Source organism: Pollicipes pollicipes, unplaced genomic scaffold, assembly GCF_011947565.3.
Source record: "Pollicipes pollicipes isolate AB1234 unplaced genomic scaffold, Ppol_2.1 Scaffold_1600;HRSCAF=1878_pilon_pilon_pilon, whole genome shotgun sequence".
Classification (NCBI taxonomy): Eukaryota; Metazoa; Arthropoda; class Thecostraca; order Pollicipedomorpha; family Pollicipedidae; genus Pollicipes; species Pollicipes pollicipes.
In genome coordinates, this window is record NW_023595962.1 from 27133556 (window position 1) to 27154310 (window position 20755).

General features: G+C 57.9%; 1 protein-coding gene across 1 annotated transcript; it reads left to right on the forward strand.

Annotated features, from left to right (window-relative positions):
* The first annotated feature begins 3463 nt into the window (after positions 1 to 3463).
* LOC119089481 (cyclin-dependent kinase-like 4) lies at positions 3464 to 18739 on the forward strand. Its single transcript, XM_037212202.1, has 9 exons — positions 3464 to 4112; positions 5072 to 5269; positions 5576 to 5754; positions 6546 to 6658; positions 13849 to 13985; positions 15239 to 15361; positions 16731 to 16888; positions 18014 to 18208; positions 18451 to 18739. The coding sequence occupies exons 1-9, from the start codon at positions 3945 to 3947 to the stop codon at positions 18737 to 18739; spliced, it is 1560 nt and encodes a 519-aa protein (XP_037068097.1). The 5' UTR covers positions 3464 to 3944.
* The last annotated feature ends 2016 nt before the right edge of the window (positions 18740 to 20755 follow it).

Genomic DNA, 20755 nt, shown 5'->3' on the forward strand with positions numbered 1-20755 from the left:
CCGAACTGCCGACCGAGTCGCCCTGGCTAACCTTTGCTTCCGGAGGAGACGCCGCACCTGACTTTGGGCAGGATTGTACGAATTGGATGGCAGTAGAGTTTCTGAACTCCGTCATGAGAGAGGGTGAGTTTTCATTTGGCCGCGGATGATCCCGGTCCCAGCTTGCAGCTCGGCCGTGTGGCGTGTGCCGAGCTGTGGCACGGTGTGTTCGCCCCTCGGTGTTCTCGGTGCAATCTCTCGGGTTCCCGGTGCAATTGCTTTGTCTCGATTCAGCCCCCCCCCCCCCCCCCCGTCTCTCGCTCCGCGGTTTCGACACAACCCTCACAGTGTGCCGGTTCAGCCTCCTGTGCCCTGGTGCAGTCGCTCTGTGTCCCGGTTCAGCCCTCTGTGTGCCCCGGTTCAGACCCTCTGTGTGTCCCGGTTCAGCTTCTCTGTTTGTCCCGGTGTAGTAGTCCCTCTGCGTCCCGGTACAGCCTCTGTGGGTCCGGATTCGGACCCTCTGTGTGTTTCCGCTGTAGCCCCTCCGTGTCCCGGTTCAGCCCCCCCCCCCCCCCGTGTGTCCCGGTAAAGCTCCTCTGTGTGTCTCGGTGCGGTCCCTCTGTGTGTCCCGGTTCGGCCCCTCTGCGCGTCCCGGGCCCCCGTCGGCGAGTGTGGCGTGTACGGTGCGGTGGGCCGGCGCGTCGGCACCTTTGTGCCCTAGCCGGCCGTCACAGTACACCGGGGGATCAATACGAGCTCGGCGCGCCGGCCGAGGGGGAGGGGTGCGGGCCTGAGGGGCGGCACTCCAGCCAGGTGAGGCGACGGAGGCGCACAGACCCGCCGGCGCCGCCGACCGACGACCAGGTCAGCGCCGAGGGAGAGACAGGTCAGGTCACAGGTCAGGTCTGGGTGCCTGAGGATCACGCGGCCCGTCTCAAGGCTGGGCGGCTCGGGTTCCTGTCTCAATTGTTAAGGGAATGCTGCGGTGGGGTGGCTTGTTATGAGACAAAGGAATATGCAGTGTACATGCGTGGTCTGATAAGCGACGGGTCGATGATGACTCAGGTGCGTTAATGCCATTCATCGAGGTGTTTTTTTTCTCGGAGTGTCACTGACATCATGTACACATAATACCTGTGATGATGCACCATATCTTGGCGTGCTTTTTGGATTGTATCATGTTTTGTTTTGTTTTTGGGTGAGAACGGCTGTTATTCGCTGACTATCAGTTCCCGCAGTCGTATCTTTCTTACTGGGCAGACGGCATGCCAGGGCAATGGGACAGACAAGGTGGGAGTTCAGCACAGATTACCCAGAGTAGCAGGTGTGTGTGTGTGTGCGTTTGCACTGCTTGCTGTAGTGCTCAGTAAAGGTGTGGCGTCACAGAACGCAACCACTTGATCATCGGTCAACAAGAAGTTGAAGACAGCTGCGTCGGTGGTTCCATGCTAGCTTACTCTCCCCCAATGCCGGCCCGCATCGGTGCTGGTGAACACTGACGGAGGAGCATTGGGGACCAAACGCTGTTCCTTTGCATAGTTGGGCGCATGACATTCCGCCTGGACACAACATTTAAATTCAAACTCATCAGACGAGTGTGCCGCTGACAGGGCTGCTGTAGGAGAGGCCGTCGGATGCTGGATATGCGTTCTGTGACACCGCCTTGGATGGGGTCATGCAGGAGCGTACAGAGTTTCATGCAAGTGGCGAGAAATTAACTACTACATACGCTCGACTAACGCAACCATGTAGTCGCCATCGTGGCTCGGTCACTTCCCGTAAGTTTTGAACGATTCGGCGTGATCGACAGCTGTACGTGTTTCAAGCTTGGTGTTGATCACGACTGACATCCTGCCATACTCGGCTCGGTGCTGACCATGCAGTACAGGTTTGCTCGCATTTTCTGACATTTCCCTTAACAAGGCATTGAAGCGTTCAAATATAAATCATTCAAATGCAAGTACTGAAGTTGTTAATTACTAAATTCACGTAATCTTTTCTCAGTTCAATATCAATGTAAAAAGCGGAGGGTTTGTGTATCCCCATTTCAAGGCTTGTATTCGCCCTGGCTTCACAGAAACACTTAGTATTCATGGCCATCCACGCCAGCATAACTCTTCTTGGACGTTCCGTCAGCTGCAGCCGGTTCGGGTGAAATGAGGTTGAAGAGTTTATGTCCCGATTTAGGACACAGTGCATGGCTGCACGGCCGCTCTTATAGCCCGAGTGGCTATAGACTAACATAACCTCACGCCAATGTGTCTCGTTCTAAGCATACATAGGCGTCTTGAGCGAATGACCAAATCGTTATAAACCAGACGTCTGAAAATGGACACGGCTGTTGCAGATTTGACCGATCTAATACCACATGCCTAATTGCCACGAGAATGTGCATACCAGTGCCAGGCACATAGATAGTGTTCGACGCAGTGTGCAGTTCGACCATGCACTTCAAAGACAACGGTCTTTCACTGGTCTGTCGCGAAATTAGTGGCAACCACTGCTGTAGTGTGAGTTCTGGGACCATCATTTGTGGCTCCTCCGCGCTACAGCGTTTGTGTCTGGCAGTTCGTGGCGTCAGCCAGCAATCGCCACGCGCCTCGGATTGGCTATCTCCCGTGCAGTAACCACCACCGGCGTCCGCGGATTCCTGGCCCCAGTAACGCTAGTGTAGATTGGACTATTTTCATTTTATGACCATATAAAGTGGCTCCAAAACAGAAATGGGCCCATTGGCATTTCTGGTGTTTTAATGCCCATGAGCATTCATGCTAGAAACCACTGCACAAATGTGTGTCGGGCGTGTTGATGCCTTGGCGTGTCTATCACACCCCACATGTCGCGGCATCCAGTATCCAGACAGGTCCAGTTCACGCGTGTCCGGTCTGCTGCAGGGCTGGGGCCGTCAGAGTCGGCAGTTCAGTGTGTCCGGTCTGCTGCAGAGCTGGGGCCGCCGGAGTCGGCAGTTCAGCGTGTCCGGTCTACTGCAGGGCTGGGGCCGCCGGAGTCGGCAGTTCAGTGTGTCCGGTCTGCTGCAGGACTGGGGCCGCCGGAGTCGGCAGTTCAGTGTGTCCGGTCTGCTGCAGGACTGGGGCCGCCGGAGTCGGCAGTTCAGTGTGTCCGATCTGCTGCACGGCTAGGGCCGTCGGAGTCGGCAGTTCAGTGTGTCCGATCGGCCGCAGGGCAGGGGCCGTCGGAGTCGGCAGTTCAGTGTGTCCGATCTGCCGCAGGGCTGGGGCCGTCGGAGTCGACAGTTCAGTGTGTCCGGTCTGCTGCAGGGCTGGGGCCGTCGGAGTCGGCAGTTCAGTGTGTCCGGCCTGCTGCAGGACAGGGGCCGTTGGAGTCGGCAGTTCAGTGTGTCCTGTCTGCTGCAGGGCTGGGGCCGTCGGAGTCGGCAGTCTTCGGAGGCGCCGCCGCAGCTCCGGCTGTGGCTCGGACGCAGGGCGCCAGAGCAAGCCAGGCCGCGTTAGGGGACCGACCGAAGAGAGCTGAGAAACGACAAAAGCGGCTTGCGTCTGGCGGCGGGCTGCAGCGCGCAGGCGGTGTGTCGACTCCTCCTGAACCGGCTCGAGGTGTCGGCTCCGACTCTGCCCCGAGCGGTGGGTGACGTCACGCGCCACCGAAGCGACGGCATCGCCCACGGCGAGGTCGGCGAGGGTCGGCCAGGTGCTCCAGGTCAACTGCGAAGACAAGCTGCACCGACCGGGGGGCCTCGCACAGCGTCCGTCAGTCGGTCGCATCGTCACGAACGGCGGAAATCACCGGAACAACGGCCTAAACCGTGTGAACCACGGCCGAAACCGTGAAACCGCCCACAAACCATCGCGTCGCTCCGTGCGCGACGAGAGCCGACAGCCTGTGAACGCCGCCGCTGAGTGCCGCGCCCCTGAGCACATCACAGACGGCACAGCTTGACCGGAGCTCAGCTGACCCCTGGCGTGACCTGCTGACGTCCCGCCGCGGCCATGGACAAGTACGAGAGCCTGGGTATCGTGGGAGAGGGCTCGTACGGGGTGGTGGTCAAGTGCCGTCACAAGGAGTCCGGCCAGATTGTCGCCATCAAGAAGTTCCTGGAGGGCGAGGAGGACGCCCAGGTGAAGAAGATCGCTATGAGGGAGGTCCGCATGCTCAAGGTGAGACGTGGTGGTCCGCACACATCGCGTCAAGGCTCGGTTGAGTGGAAGAAAATTGCGCCCTGTTCCTTCAACATTTATCACCCTCATACTTTGGGATGCCTCCGACCATGGCGTGATGAGCTGAAAATAGTCCCCCATCTATAAAAATACCACAATTTATCAGTTATTTCCTAGCGCCACACGTGCGTCACCGCCCCCCCCCCCCCCCTCGGGCCAATTCCAGCGGTGCGATGTTCTGAGCCTGATCGTGGTCTGACTCGGTGACCTGACACCTTTCCGTGTCGGTGCCTGCAAGTTGCGTCACGAAAACGTGCTGACCCTGTAAACCTGCAACCGAGAACTGCTGTGACACTGACCTGTGGCGCTGGCGTGTGACAATGGACTATGACGCTGATCTGTAGTCTTGACCTGTAACACTGACCTGCAATATTGATCTGTGACATTGACTCGTGGTGCTGACCTGTGGCACGGACCTGTAACGCTGATCTGTGGTATTGACTTGACCTGTGACCTGACCTGTGATACCGACCTGTGACGTTGGCCTGTAACATTGACCTGATCTGTGACCTGACATGTGATACTGACATGTGGTGACTCTGATCTGTGACGCTGACCTGTGACACTGACCTGTGGCCTGACCTGTGACACTGACCTGTCATACTGACCTGTGACCTGACCCGTGACCTAACCTGTGACCTGGCCTGTGACCTGACCCGTGGTACCGACCTGCTGTGTTGACCTGTACCTGTGACGCTGACCTGTGACACTAGCCTGTGATGCTAGCCTGTAACATTGATCTGACCTGTGATCTAACATGTGATACCGGCATGTGGTGACGCTGACCTGTGACGCTGACCAGTGACGCTGACCTGAAGCACTGACCTGAGACGCTTACATGTGACCTGACCTGTGGTGCTGGCCTGTGACACTGGCCTGTGTGGCACTGGCCGTTGCAGCGTCTACGGCACGAGAACCTGGTGAACTTGATTGAGGTGTTCCGGCGGCGGCGGCGACTCTGCCTGGTGCTGGAGTTTGTGGAGAGCACGGTGCTGGACTTGCTGGAGGCGAAGGAGGAGGGTGGCCTAGAGCCGGCAGCCGTCCGCAGCTACATCTTTCAGCTGCTGCGGGGCCTCGAGTTTTGCCACACTCAGAACGTGAGCGTTCGTTATGTAGGATGGGAGAAATGCTATATTTCTTAGGTCTCGTATGTTGGCGTGGGTGTAGCTAGATGCAATCCACTTTCTCGATCTCGATCTCTTTTGAGGCGTAGAACTTGCTTTGGTCGTGGTGCTAGGAAAGCCATGTGATTATGTGATCGGGTGAAATGCGGCCACAATGCAGTCAACTTTCCCGATGCGCTTGTATAAAACGCTTTACACAGCTTTCCACTGTTATTTTGATGTATGGTCGAAGCTGTTGGTGGTTGCTATTCGCTCCCAAATCGCTGCTTGTCTTCGCAGATCATTCATCGCGACATCAAGCCCGAAAACGTGCTCATCTCCAATCTCGGAGTGGTGAAACTATGCGATTTCGGCTTTGCCAGACCCCTAGCGGGCCCCGGAGAGAACTGCACTGACTATGTCGCCACCAGATGGTACCGGGCTCCGGAGCTGCTCGTCGGCGACACTCGATACGGAAGGTAAGCACGAGGGCGGGGCGCCCTGGCGTTGTGGAGTAAACTGGTCCTCATGAAGGTAAAGTGAACCTTTAACGTTCACTTTACGTCGGCCTTGCGCTAATGGCGAGCGACAGTCTCACCAAGCCATCAGCAAGCCATCACCGCCAGCGACGGCAGCGTGGCGCCAGGAGCGCTCGGACCGGTCGCCCGTGCTGTCGATCGGGAACAGCGTCTCGGCAGGTCGCCAGGTAACGGCCGCCGAGGTCATCAGAGCGTGACGACGCTGGTCACCTCTGACCCAGCCCGCGTGACCCCCGCGTCTCCCGCCGCCACCGCTCAATGGGGCGCGGCGCTCGGCGGTGCGCCACCGTCGGCATTTGTCCGCGCCTCACCGGGCGCGAGTCACGAGCCGGGGTCTGCGGGGCCGCCCCGGGAAGGCCGGCGGCTCGACTGGACGCATACCCACGGCCGGAGCGGATCCGCGCCGCTCCACTGCCCGCGTGGTGTCCAGGGGCTTCCGAGGTATGTGGAGCACCCGAGCTGGGCGAGGGGTGGTCCCTCGAGCGGATCGATGGCGGAGAATGGAGCTCGGGGCGGTGTCGGGCTCCTTCCCAGATGTCCGTCGCGTTGTGTTTGCTGCCCCGCGTGTGTTGGCAGCGCAGTTTCGCAGCGCGTCTGGGAGACCGGGAACTGGGGTTCGATTCCCCGCCGTGCCCGCCCTGCCTGCCAGAATGAGCGGTGCCGACGCCGCAAAGCCCCGGTTACCGCGTGTGTCGTGAGGCGGCAGTGGCTGACCTCGCCCCTCCGCGCAGGGAGGTGGACGTGTGGGCGGCCGGCTGCCTGTTCGCCGAGATGCTGACGGGGGACCCGCTGTTTCCGGGCGACAGCGACATTGACCAGCTGTACCTCATCATACAGACCACCGGTGAGAGCGGCTGACACCGCGGTCAGGGGGAGCTCCGTACTCCTCTGTGCTTCATTATGCAGACCACCGGTGAGAGCGGCAGACACAATGGTCTCTACGAGGAAGCCCCGCAACCCTTCGTATCTCATCACATAGACCACCGGCGAGAGCGGCGGACACAGCGGTCAGGTGGAGCTCCGCAGCCCTCGCCTTACTCCCTGCCCCTCCCCCGCTGCCTTCGTGCAATGTCCGTGCCCCGCCTATGTCATGCACCAATAGCGTTGGTGATGCTGCAAGCCCTGAGAACAAAACAGGAGCAAAACGCTCACGCGTTCGTCAAAAATCTGACATTCACTGAGTCACTGAACGCCAGGAGCATTCCCCTTGCATGCCCGTTCCTCTATCTACCTCTTCGGTAGGGGCATCACATGTATTATGAATAGGTATTTGGACAGATCACCTGCCACGGCGATGATTGCATCAGCTGCGGCCTTTATAACTGACTGCGTTTGTACCATCGAGGCATGCTTGCGCAGGCGTTATGCAGTGATCCAGTGACGTAAGACATTCCAGCTCTAAGCAATGGTCGTCCGAAACGTGGGCCGTTTCACTCCGCCGCGTCGCTGTCGCGAACCCAGCTCATGGCAGTGGTGGTCGCCATGGCAACAGTTACCGTCGCACGGCGGTGTGATCCTAGGCCCGGTATGTCGGGTCATGCGAGGTCACGCATGGCCCCGGGCGACGCCGGTTTGGTCACGTGATTGACTAATCGGCGAGACGGCAGTGTTTTTGTCGAACGCGGCATCGCGGCCGGCGAGCGGTCACCAATAACGTATCGGCCGGGTCCGCCCGCCTGGCAGTAATTGGGTGTTGGTCCTGCAATCCGGTGTTTGGCGGCAGCCCATAGGCAATCGATAACCGAGGAATGGAGCGGCACGCACTGCGTCCGGTCAGGCGTGACACGCAGGGCTCGTGCGCGCAAGAGGGGTCGGCTAGGTCGCTGACGCTCCCGAGAACTTCAGAAAGACTCTCGGACAACTTCTGATGGGTACTTCCATGAGTAGCAACTGTGAAGTACATTAAAAAGCTTTTTGAGGGCTGATAACACGCAATGTGGTGTTTGAATTCCGAACGGCAACACTGGTACACACCGGTGTACACTGGTATACACTGGCTTTAATTAACACTGATACCGGTATGCACTGGTAACACCGAACATTGAATGGAGTGTTCCAAATTTTGATGGGGCTTTGAACTGAGATAGCCATCTTGGCGATCATTCGGTGCTGCTCACAGTACTGCTCTTCTTAGGACTTAAGTCCATACAGTTTTTGAGCTTCACGCCCGCGAAAATGTACATACTTTTTTGGGGAGACTACGTCAAGACTACTCAGGCATTCATAACACTAATAATCACGTCGTTCAAATCCTGCCTTTCCATTAGCCATGTGGCGATCAAGGCCAAGAAAAAACGAGTGTCGTGTGGTTCATATCTGGCGTTCGTGAGCACGATTTCCAAATATAACGGCCGTCACCTGGCTCTTAATCAATGTCGTGCGAGGTACGATGACGTAATCAAACAAGGACGTATTCATGAGCATGTTAACTAAACAGAGAAATTGTGTTGCCTTCAGCAGTCTTTTCCACTTATAGTACACCAATGGTCATAGTGAGCTTATTTCATCATATCCGATGTTTGCGTTAATGTCCTCAAATCTGCAACATTGCCTTTAGCATTGGTATGCTCTGGGCCTGGTTAACACTGATGCTGGTAAAACTAGTAACACCGGACGTTAACACTGACACAGTTACGGAGCTAACAAGAGGCCTTTGAGGTCGCTGCAGCTATCTCTTGTCAGGCTTGGCGGCGAATGAACGTCGTAAGTTTGCGCAGCATGACACAGGGATGAGTTTGCCATCGCGGCACGCGTGAATAGGATCAGAGGTGCGGCAGTGGTCACGCTGACTTGCCTTCCACTTGACGCAAGCCTGCGCTGTCGTCGCTGGAAGTGGCTTGCTCTGGCAGACTTTTCACGCCGCCTCTCCGGACATTGACCATTGACCAGCCGCGCATCGAGGGTAGGTTTTGGCGGCCGGCTGATCGGCCGACTCTGGTCTGGAGTGAGATCTCTTCACTCGTGCATTGTCCAGCGTCAAGCGGTCGGCCTGGCCGCTTCCATGCTCTTGAAATGAGCTGGAATGGGGATGGGGTAATCGGAGGTGACACCTCCCTTTTCTTCTCTCAACCCCCGCCCCCCCCCCCCCCCTCCTCAAATGCACACACAGCCGAGGTAACCTAGACATCGATTATTCTGCGCGACATGAGGCCCCCGCCGGTCCAGCGAGACCTGCGTGCGTCGCAGGGAGGTGCGTCGACCGTGGGCCGCAGCCGCGGCTCTGCTGTGGAAGGTGCTGTCGGTCGATGACCTACTGTCGGCGCCACGCGCTGCCCGGACGGCGTGGCGCGGGGGTGCTATGGACAGGGCGCCGACGACACGCGCTCCAGCAGCCGCACGCCGACAAACACAGCTCCCGCCTGGTGACGGCGCCGGCGCGGTGCTCTGGATATGTTTCGCATCCCAGCCGCCTCTGCAGGCGAACAAACACGTACATTCCAGCCGCCTCTGCAGGCGGACGAACACGTACATCCCAGCCGCCTCTGCAGGCGAACAAACACGTACAGCTGAACGGTCTCGAGCTGAACGTTTGAGGCCGCGGAGCCGGAGTCCAGGAGAGTCCAGGAGGAGAGTCCAGTTTGAGGCCGCGGAGCTGGAGTCCAGGAGAGTCCAGGAGGAGAGTCCAGTTTGAGGTCGCGGAGCTGGAGTCCAGGACTCAGGAGTGCAGTTTGAGACCGCTGAGCCGGAGTCCAGGGGTGCAGTTTGAGGCCGCGGAGCCGGAGTCCAGGAGTGCAGTTTGAGGCCGCGGGTCGGAGTCCAGGAGTGCAGTTTGAGGCCGCGAAGCCGGAGTCCAGGAGTGCAGTTCGAGGCCGCGGAGCCGGAGTCCAGGAGTGCTGTTTGAGGCCGTGGAGCTGAAGTCCAGGAGTGCAGTTTGGCTGTTACTGCCCCATCGATCTTTTAGAGGTCTAAAACGGAAGTTCCCATGCGATGACGTCATATCTCCTGGCAATGGACGGCCCTGTGGACTGAGTGACGCAATAGACGCAGTTCCGAGTCGCAGCTCTTCAAGCTTCATTAATGTGCTATGCCCTCATATGCGTGTTCAGCCTATTGAGCTGCTCCTACAGGCGCGCGATAAGAACTCTAGCATGGCGTTTGCATTGCCGGCTTTCATTGCCGGTAGCGTACTTCCTAGATCTGAATCGCTTCGAACCCAAACAGCAGGAAAAACGTCCATTGTATACTATACGGTTCTCATGCATCCCCGGCTTGAGCCGCACCCGAGCAAACATGCATCTGTGCGTTCAGTCCGCTGTGCCGGGGCCGGCTCGGGAGCACGTCTGTCTGTGCGTGGGAACGGGTGATGAGCGCGAGCGGCCGCGTGTGACGCTCCGAAGGGGCGCGCCGGCGGCAGAGGTGGCGCGCCGCGGCAGGGGCGGCCCGCCGGCCGGCGCGCCCCGGTGCCCTGCTTTGTTAGTCGGGCGGCACGGCCGGCGGCGCGCAGAACTCGCGGCCGAGCGCGCGCCACCCGAGCGTGGCGCACGTCGCCGGCGCGTCGCCTCCGCCGCCGCCGCGGCTAGCGGTGCGCGCCGCGTCACGCTGGCGGTCACGGCGGCGTCACGGGTCGCCCCAGCGTCGTGATTGGACCGTCACGCATGACGCGCGCGCGCCCCAATTAAAACACTTGTGTGCTCTGGGGTTGCATATAGTTGTGTCTTCTCGAGGAGGCGGCTGGGTCGCCTGTTCCCTCCGGCCGGAGCAATCGGCGCCTCTGCGGACCGACTGCGTCAGGTAATCCGTGACACAGGCGGTCTCTCAGCACCCAGTCGCCGCTCTGGTAGCAGCGCTTCGCCGCAGAGTTGGCACAGAGGTCACGGACAGGCGCCAACAGCGGCCGTTTGACACAGCACACAGCGGCCCGCATGACCGGAGGCCGGCCGGACCGGGAGCGGCCTGACCGGGCGGCGGTCAGGCCGGGTCTGCGGGGGAGGTGGGGGGGGGGGGGGTCCGTGACGCGGCCGCCGCCCCTGAGGCCGCCCCGGCCGGCCCGCTGGTCGCTCGCTGAGTCACCCGGCCAAAGCGAGGCAGCAGGCCGACGTCAGTCGCCCTCCGGCTCGGTCTCTGTGGCCCAATGGCATGCCGTGGGAGACGTTTGGAGGAACTTTGTCGCGTTGACACGAGCATGTCATGTTCAGTCTTTACCGTAGATTTGCTACAAGGGAACAACGTCGACTGACACAGAAAGTCACAGCTCGAAGGCACTCGTAATTCTATGCAAAGCATGCTGACTTGCAACTACTGAAAAAGAGGAGAGAAAAAATTTCAAAAGGCTTCATTCCGTTTCGGATAGCAATCCTTTGCTTGGCTACAGTCGCCCGACGAAAGATTGTGCCTAATGCGATAGGCGTGGGCATGATTTTGCGATAAACAGTTTTTTGTTTTGTTTTTAAGAATTTTATGTCTACGTGTTTCACACCTAATGAACTATGAACCAACGCAGAGAAGAGCTAAAAGTTATCAGAGCGAAAGATTAGGTGCTCGTAATCCTCCGCGAGGGACAGTTGTCTCACTTGAGTGGTAGGATTTTGTGCTACGGATTGGCTAGGATGATGAAAGGGCATGGTTATTTTTCTCCCAGGGGAAAGACTATAAGCCTGCAACCATACTTATGTGAGTGCAAATGTCGCATTGCAAACCAATATAACTAAACCGAAACCAAAAGACGATCCCACTGTGAAGTAGCATGCAAGCTGTGTTTCTATGTGTGTTCAAGGTGTTTGTGTTTCTATGGAAAAGCCCGCTACGTTTGCATCGCCTATAAAAGGCTAACTGCATGTAATTCACACGGCCGGTGGCCGCGGCGTTATCAAAGCCCTTCACGATGAAATGTTGCAGAGCTCCGAGCTCGTAAGGCTATTTAAACCGTAAGCGTGCCACCTAACAAAATCGATTAAGATGGGGCTATGCCTGCTTCAATGACTGTTACAAAGGTGTTGCAAAACGCAAATATTCTAGGCCATTCTGGCCGCAGTGAACTTGGCTGCGCGTCTGTTTACATAGCGTGGGGTGAGCTCTCGGTCCAGGCCGGTGCCGACTGCACCTAAAATTGTGTCTCGATCCGGGCCGGTGCCGACTGCACCCAAGATTGTGTCTCGATCCGGGCCGGTGCCGACTGCACCTAAGATTGTGTCTCGATCCGGGCCGGTGCCGACTGCACCTGAGATTGTGTCTCGATCCGGGCCGGTGCCGACTGCACCTGAGATTGTGTTGCGAGGTGGCGCCACTGTCCCCTTGCCAGCCCATTACAGGCGCCGCTGCGGGTCGGCCGGTTCGGAGGCCGTATGGTGAGCTGCAGGTGCTCCATTCGCACACACCGCGCTGCCAGTCCCGGCTCTTTATCTGCTCTGATTGCCGGGAGGAGACAGAAGTGCTGTAAGGAAGCGCTCCGGTAACGGGAACGGTGGCGATGTGGGCTGGAGCCACATGACTCGCTGCACACAACGAGCCACGCTTTGGCCGGCGGTTGTGGACGGTTTCCTCTCTAAACGACGCTGAGATGCACTAGTGAATTCCAGTCGTTACATTGGCCTACAAGGTGCACTTGGATTCACGTCTTCATTTACTCTGGTTGTTGAGATCTGACACCAATCCTGGACTGCGCCCCGAACAGGTTGGACCCAGGATTGACGCCCGACAGCACGTGCTGGTGCGCACAAGGAGCCTCTCGCCACTGCCATTGCCAATAACAATGCCCCCCCCCCCCTCGGCAGCATTGATCAGACCCGGATCAAGCCGGTGCCGGTCCGGTCGTCGAGACTAGACTATGTTCCATTCAGTCTGTGTTATTCACGCAAGCTGAAATTTTATCGGTTCGATATCAATCAAACGAAAAAGGAAATTGATGTTGATGCTGGGATGTTGCGGAGACGGCCTACCTAATCAAACAGTTCACGTGCAAATGTGTGACATTTAGAAAAGCTCGACTTTCAACTAATTTCTCTTATCGGTGCTCCACCTAGCACAAACCCGTTTTGAGTGACTGCAAGTATTTAGAATATATTTTAGTTTTAAGAGCATGACGGCCGGGCCGGGTCGGGCTGGTATCTCCAAGGGATGAATTTATCTTAGTTCAAGTACGACTCACTCGGTCTGCGGCCTCGCTTATAACAACGGGCATTTTCAATGTGCGCAACAGGACAATATTCAGCTCCATATGGAACAGAGCTCCTTTTATAGCTTTAGCACCTAACATCAGAAAATATCCGTGGCGACGGCAGCTTCCCCCTGCTGTCGGTGGCACGGCGTGATCTCCACTAGTCTCCGACAGATATACAGACAGAGAGACACGACTCCTGACCCCTGACCCCGGCCGCTCACGGGCTGGTCCGCCGCTCTCCTGGCCACTGGGAGGGTATAGCAGGGGACGCCCGGTCCCACCCTTGCGGCATCTTCTGAGCGTACGTCCTCGCTGCAGTGTGTCCCTCCGTCTGTGTCTGCTGGGCTGCAGTGTGTCCCTCCGTCTGTGTCTGCTGGGCTGCAGTGTGTCCCTCCGTCTGTGTCTGCTGGGCTGCAGTGTGTCCCTCCGTCTGTGTCTGCTGGGCTGCAGTGTGTTCCTCCGTCTATGTCTGCTGTGCTGCAGTGTGTCCCTCCGTCTGTGTCTGCTGGGCTGCAGTGTGTCCCTCCGTCTGTGCCTGCCGTTTGTTGGCAGTGGCCCATGTTGCCCGATCTGCCGCACGCTGCAGTGAGTGTGACAGTACACCCGCCTGCGCTGCAGTGAGTGTGACAGTACACCCGCCTGCGCTGCAGTGAGTGTGACAGCACACCCGCCTGCGCTGCAGTGGGTGTGACGGTACACCCGCCTGTGCTGCAGTGAGTGTGACAGTACACCCGCCTGCGCTGCAGTGGGTGTGACAGTACACCCGCCTGCGCTGCAGTGAGTGTAACAGTACACCCGCCTGCGCTGCAGTGGGTGTGACAGTACACCCGCCTGCGCTGCAGTGAGTGTGACAGTACACCCGCCTGCGTTGCAGTGGGTGTGACAGTACACCCGCCTGCGCTGCAGTGAGTGTGACAGTACACCCGCCTGCGCTGCAGGTCCGCTCTCAAAGGCGCACGTGGAGCTGATGAGCAACAACCCGGCGCTGTCGGGCCTCCGACTCAACACGGTGCTGCGGCCCAGGTTCAGCGCCAAGTTCCCACAGTGGCCGGAGCTGCAGGTGCACTTCCTGCAGGTGCGTCTGCCGGCTCCGGTGGCCATGTGCTGCTGTGTGGCCGGCCGGTCTGGTGTCGGCCGGTTGGCCATGTGCTGCTGTGTGGCCGGCCGGTCTGGTGTCGGCCGGTTGGCCAAGTGCTGCTGTGTGGACAGCCGATCTGGTGTCGGCCGGTTGGCCATGTGCTGCTGTGTGGACAGCCGATCTGGTGTCGGCCGGTTGGCCATGTGTTGCTGTGTGGCCAGCCGGTCTAGTGTCGGCCGGTTGGCCATGTGCTGCTGTGTGGCCGGCCGGTCTGGTGTCGGCCGGTTGGCCAAGTGCTGCTGTGTGGACAGCCGATCTGGTGTCGGCTGGTTGGCCATGTGCTGCTGTGTGGACAGCCGATCTGGTGTCGGCCGGTTGGCCATGTGTTGCTGTGTGGCCAGCCGGTCTAGTGTCGGCCGGTTGGCCATGTGCTGCTGTGTGGCCAGCCGGTCTGGTGTTGGTTAGTTGGCCATGTGCTGCTGTGTGGACAGCCGGTCTAGTGTCGGTCGGTTGGCCATGTGCTGCTGTGTGGACAGCCGGTCTGGTGTCGGCCGGTTGGCCATGTGCTGCTGTGTGGACAGCCGGTCTGGTGTTGGCCGGTTGGCCATGTGCTGCTGTGTGGACAGCCGGTCTGGTGTTGGCCGGTTGGCCATGTGCTGCTGTGTGGACAGCCGGTCTGGTGTTGGCCGGTTGGCCATGTGCTGCTCCACTGATTACTAGCGGAGGCTCATAGACAGGCGGAGTCAGGCTCAGTGGGTGTTTAAGTGGAGCCCGAGGACTCTGCCGGTGCCTCTGCTGCCGGCGGATGCAACACTGGTTCCAACAACATCTACGACAGCGGCTGTTACACTGGCTGTAACATCAGCCGTAACATCGGCTGCAACAACAGCTGGGGCAGCAACTGCAGCAACAACTGTAGCAGTGGCTGTGACAGTGACTGTATCAGCGACTGTAGCAGCAACTGCAGCAACGGCTGTAACAGTGGCTGTTACAGCAGCTTTAGCAGTTGCTATAGCAGCAAATGTAACAATGGGTGCAACAGTAACTGTAGCAGTGGCTATAACAGCGTCTGCAATAGCAGCGTCTGCTGTAACGGCTGTAGCAGCTGATGCAACGGCGGATGTATCGGCGCATGTAACAGCAAAGCCTACGGCAACGGCTGTAGCAGCGGCTGTAGCAGCGGCTGTAGCAGCGGCTGTAACAGCGACTGTAACAGGCCTACAACAGTGTCAGCGGCCGCCCTGTCGCAGGACTGCCTGGAGATGGACCCTCAGCAGCGCCCCGGATGCCGGGAGCTGCTGCAGCACGACTTCTTCACGCACGACCAGTTCCCGCAGCGGCAGCTGCCCGAGATCAAGCGCAAAATCCAGCAGGTGAGCCCACCACGGCCGGGGATCCCCCGCCGCCAGGGGCGGACGATGCACACAGGGTCTCCTCAGGGGCGGGGGGGGGGGAGGCAAAACCATAACGAGAAAGTGATGGCAGTCTTCCATGGGAGGCATGAAAGGTAATGGAACTTTTCCGAAACCATGGTAAATATATGTATGGACTAAAGACATGATGACGCGTCGATGTCATCTCCGTGCCTCCTTTGATGTACCACTGCTATGCGCCACGTATTTGTTGATCAGTCTGCCGATGATAAGCCCCTGGCCGTTATAGCATGAACACATAGCATAAACCCCTGGCCGTTATAGCATGACTTGTATTAATTAACACGCGATCGGGTGGGGGTCAAATTGACCCCCGAATACTTTTTTCCGGAATGGTTTTTGAGCAGCCAGATTTGTCCTAGCTATAGGCAATTGAATACCGAATCATTTAGCATCACAAATTTAGATGTACCTTGTAAGGTCGCTGACCTATAGTAGGTCAAAATCAGGCCATGGTTTCAGCGAAGGCAGTTTGTTGGGAACAGCTCAATCTATCCAACAACGGAGTGTTAGACGAAGCCGTACGTTTCTGATATATTTTCTGAGACAACACAACAATTGAACGAACAAATTGCATTGACCTAAGGTCAGTTATGAAGGTCAGGCCAAGGTCAAAATCAACCTGTTTTAAGACTCTAGGCCTTGCTGCATGGGGTGGTTTCTTGTGCTTATTTCGAATTTGTTGATAACAGGAACCGTATTATATACCTTCCATAGACTTTTAAAAGGTCGGAATAGGTCACTGGCCTAGAATGACCCAGGTCGACATTTTTCTTTCAAGAACATGCCGCCTGGCATAATCTGTATCGCTTTTCCGAATGCAAAACTCAACGCGGTCCTGTATGATTTTGGTCACCATGGCCTTCAAAAGGACAAGCGGGGTCACGTACCTCAGATGAGCATGTGATCTTTTGCATAGAACAGTTATCTAGGTTTCAGAGGCCCTGTGGAGACCAACCTGGAATTTGAAAATGTTTGACCTTTTTTGACCCAAAGGTCATGACCTAGGAACTTCCAAACTTTGACCTGAGTGAGGTCTTGTACAGGTTAACAAGTCCTGTGAATTTGGTGTCTCCAGTTTTCGTAGTTCCTGAGATCTCAGGGGAGGCCAATTTGCTCCCCACCCGAGCGAAGGGTATCCAACCGGCCATCCGGGCGCGTGTTAATGACGGCCAGGTGTCAGTGAAGCGAAGTGCAACGTCTTGCTTTCTTGATACAATGCAATATTTCAAGATGTTTTCTGATTGACGCGACTGTATAGACACGGAACATCCAACGTTGGCCCACCTCATTTATTACTTTGCTTCAGGAATTCACGTCCAATTCACTGGGAAGAAAATTTGGCAGCCTCACAATAGGCAAGAAACGAAAAAGCAACAAGCTGGCATTGAATAAAGAAAACCAAGAGAACCAAGACGGCAAAAACGAGAAAGACAGCCGCGACCCGCTGAAGACCTCGCCATACAGGTAACCAAACTCAGAGGCGATAATTCGGCTCTGATATAACTCTGATAATTCGAGCGAAAGCTCCCCAGCTCTGTCCCTCGACTGCTGCCGTCAGTGTGTGTCGCCCACGAGGAAGCCGTACACCTTTTCGAGCCGAATCTTTCGAACATTTTCCCGTGGTTCGCCGCGCAGGACAGCGCAGAACGTGGGTCTGACATGTGCCAGGCAAGTTCGCCGGCGGCCGGCTGAACTTGCGAACTTATTCCAGTGGGAAAAGGTAGCTGAATGCCGTCGTATTGTTTTAAAGAAGAATGTTGCCCCATTCAGTGTCAGTCGATACCAAATGTTTGGTAATCAATGTTCCGGCTACCACGACTAATACAGATTACATCAGCGCAGACAGAAGAGTGCAGCTTCGTCGTAATGGTATCTGGCATATCTGTCACACGTGGATCGCCGTATTTCCCTGGGACAATCCCCGCTACATTGAACAACTCAGCATAGTCCTAGCGCGTCCCTCCCTGCCGAGCAGTTCAGTGATGCTCCCATGGTAATAGATCAGACGGTAGTTGTCCGCCAGGGGTGATGGCGTTTTAGCTTTGACCCTCTTTTGTCGGCTCTGACCTTCTGTTGTGGGCCCTGAGCCTCTGCTATGGGCCCTGACACTCTGCTTTTGGCCCTGACCCTTTGCTGTTGGTCCTGACCCTCGGATGTGGCTCTGACCACTGCTGTGGGTCCTGATGCCGCACCGCTAGCTCCAACCCTGCGCAGTCCTCTGTGGTGAGAGCTGACGTCTGTGCCCTGGTCCGAGCTAGCTCCACTCGGCCCTTTTCCGCCTGACTCTGAGCGCCCCTCCCCCTGACTGAGCGCCTCTCCGCCTGACCCTGGACGCCTCTCCGTCTGACCATGAGCACCCCTCCGTCTGACCTTGAGCACCCCTCCGTCTGACCCTGAGCGCCTCTCCGCCTGACGCTGAGCGCCTCTTCCCCTGACGCTGAGCGCCTCTTCCCCTGACGCTGAGCGCCTCTGCGTCTGACGCTGAGCGCCTCTCCGCCTGACGCTGAGCGCCTCTTCCGCTGACGCTGAACGCCTCTCCGCCTGACGCTGAGCGCCTCTCCGCCTGACCCTCGGCGCCGTCGGTCGCAGGCAGAGCCAGGCCCGGATCTCGGTGGGCCGCCTGGTCGGCTCGCAGCGGCCAGAGCCGGCCGACAGCCGGCCGGAGCCGTCGACGGCCATCCCGCCGATCGCCGAGCCGCCGCCGCCGCCGCCGCCGCCGGCAGCACCCTCCCACGGCTGGGTCAAGGACACTCTCATCGGCTGGGGCGTGCCCGGTCTGGCCAGGTCAGCTGACCGCGCAGCTCCACCCAGCGATGTAATGTCCGGGTGTATGCTGTGCGCTCTGGTGCTCGGAACGGCATCGCCGAGCGCAACGGCGCTCAAACCGGCAGCCCGTTTGGAATCGGTTTTGAATCTGACCCACTTGGAATCAGCGCTCGGGTCGTCTTGTACGACAGCAGTGCACCTGGTGGTGACCCGACGCGGCGTCGGAGCTCCGGATGCTGACCTGCCCCCGCCCCCGACAGTGACCCGCTGACTGCCCTGCTGCACCGGTCCTCGGAGCGACCGCGACCTCTGGCGCCGGTGGCCGGCAGCCGCTCGCCGGCCGTTCTGCGCCGGGGCAGGGAGACGCCGGCCTGCTCCACCTGCCAGGAGGTCACAGCCCGGGGGCACGCCGCCCTCTCCGAGAAACTGTCGCCGCGGCTGGCGACCGTCGAGCGCGCGCTGCAGCAGCGGAGAACGTCCGAGGCCCGCGCCCGGCCCGGCCTCTCACTGCCCAACGTACCGGGCGCAGGTGAGCTGGACCGGGGCTGAGGTATCCCCGCCACCAGGAATGGATATACTCCGAGCAGGGAGGTGTACCGGGCAGGTGAGGTACTGGAGACTGTCGCACCCCGAGCAGGTGAGGTACTGGAGACTGTCGCACCCCGAGCAGGTGAGGTACTGGAGACTGTTGTACCTGGGGCAGGTGAGGTACTGGAGACTGTTGCACCCCGAGTAGGTGAGGTACCAGAAATTATTGTACCCCGGGCATGTAAGGTACCGCCAGATTCTCGCGTCAGCATTAGCGGACAGGAAGTAAAGAGCACGCTGTATTGGCACTTCATTAGTCCTCCCACGCCGTGGTGTGAACACTTCAGACAAGGTGCAACATGCAGAGCGAACAGCCGGCGGCAAGAAGTGCATCAGCGCAGTCAAAAGATAATGTCATATGGCACACAGACTGCAATGAATCAGGGCTCAACACAATACAGCTGTTGCTGTAGAGACTGATTGGTCAACAGACTCAGGGTATTGATTCTACAGCGTTGTGGGGATGCAACTTAGCAGCATGAGAATACCACCCGGTGCCATTTGTGTACCCGGGCGTCGATGGTTCAGACTGAACACCACTGCGGGTCGGACTCAGCACCACCGTAGGTACGCCAACTTCGGCCGGGCTTTGGGCTGTGGTCGGCCCGCTGGACACCGGTGCGGATGTAGGTCCGGTGGCGCTGACGCGGGCGGAGGCAGCACCAGCGTGGAGCGGCGGTCCTGCGGAGCGACCGCAGTGGTTCCTGTGGCGCTCCTGCACACGGTACCTCACCCCTGCGACCTGGTGACTATCCAACACGCAAGGGGCGTGGGGGCAAGGGGCATAGGGGCAAGGGGTCCGCCTGCAAGACGTCCGCCCGCCCGTCATCCACCTGCAAGAACTTTGTTACATATTAGCTTATTCGGCTTCTTACTTGAACACCACCAGCGGAGACGTTCCCGAACTCTAGCGCTATTCACCATGCAATCAGAAAGCAAATGAATCCGGCAGAAACTGCTGGCCTCTACCGTAGCATGATGCACCTTGCAAGAGTCCCGAGCGGGAGAGCCTGATCTCCATGACCGCCGATGGCTCCCTCCTCTGTACCCCATCCACAGTGTGTTTGTGAGGTCACGGTCTAGACTGCTCCCGCGATCTTAGGCACGGCGCCTCCAGGAAGCCCCCCTCCCCCTCCCCCGATTTGGGGATGCACGTGCGTGCGATTAGTGGACACCTCTCGGGGCCTCACGGTCGGGAGCTCCTGGAATGGACAGCGGTCAAGTTAAGGTCATCTGGGCGTCTAGGGTGTCTTGGTTTCAAGCATACGTTTCAGGTGAAAATCTTTTGCGTTTGTCTATTGCATTTTGTGTCAATTTGCCACATGTGTAATTTACAGACCTCTTCTGCATAATCGTCCTCAACCAAGCAGCGGGTTTTTCCATGCGTGGGGCATCTGTGCATATACTACCCATTCCACCAATTTACCCGTAAACAAAATTACTCGATTTTTTACGCCACGGGTGTCGATTTGTATTCTTTTGTGAGGGCCCTGGCCCCCCAATATTGGGTTGCCGCCCCCCCCCCCCTCCAATGTTGGCTTGGCGCCACCAATGCTTTCGGTTGGAACAGTACAGAAAACGTGGGTAAAAGATAATTATAACACAAAGATTACCTTCTTTGATTTTTCTGCGTTGTGGCGTCTCGTATAGCAAAGTCATGGCTGCTCTCACCACCAGATACAAATCGTAACAGCCGAACGGATAAACGATGCAAAAAACTTCACGTACCTAGCGCCATAAGACAGGCAATGGTCTGTGAGGTTAAAGTGAAGGGCTCTGGAATATTGGAATGACCTAAGTCCTTCATCGGCTCGCCCTGTCCCCGCCCCTACAAACAAAACACGTGCCGCCTCCCATGACTATGGCCATGGCCATCGGCGCCTCAAGGTGGCCTCAATGAAGGCCCCGCCTTCACTTGCCGATCAGAAGAGACGCGTGCGTTCAGTGCCTGCTAACTGGAGCCAACCCTGCGTGACT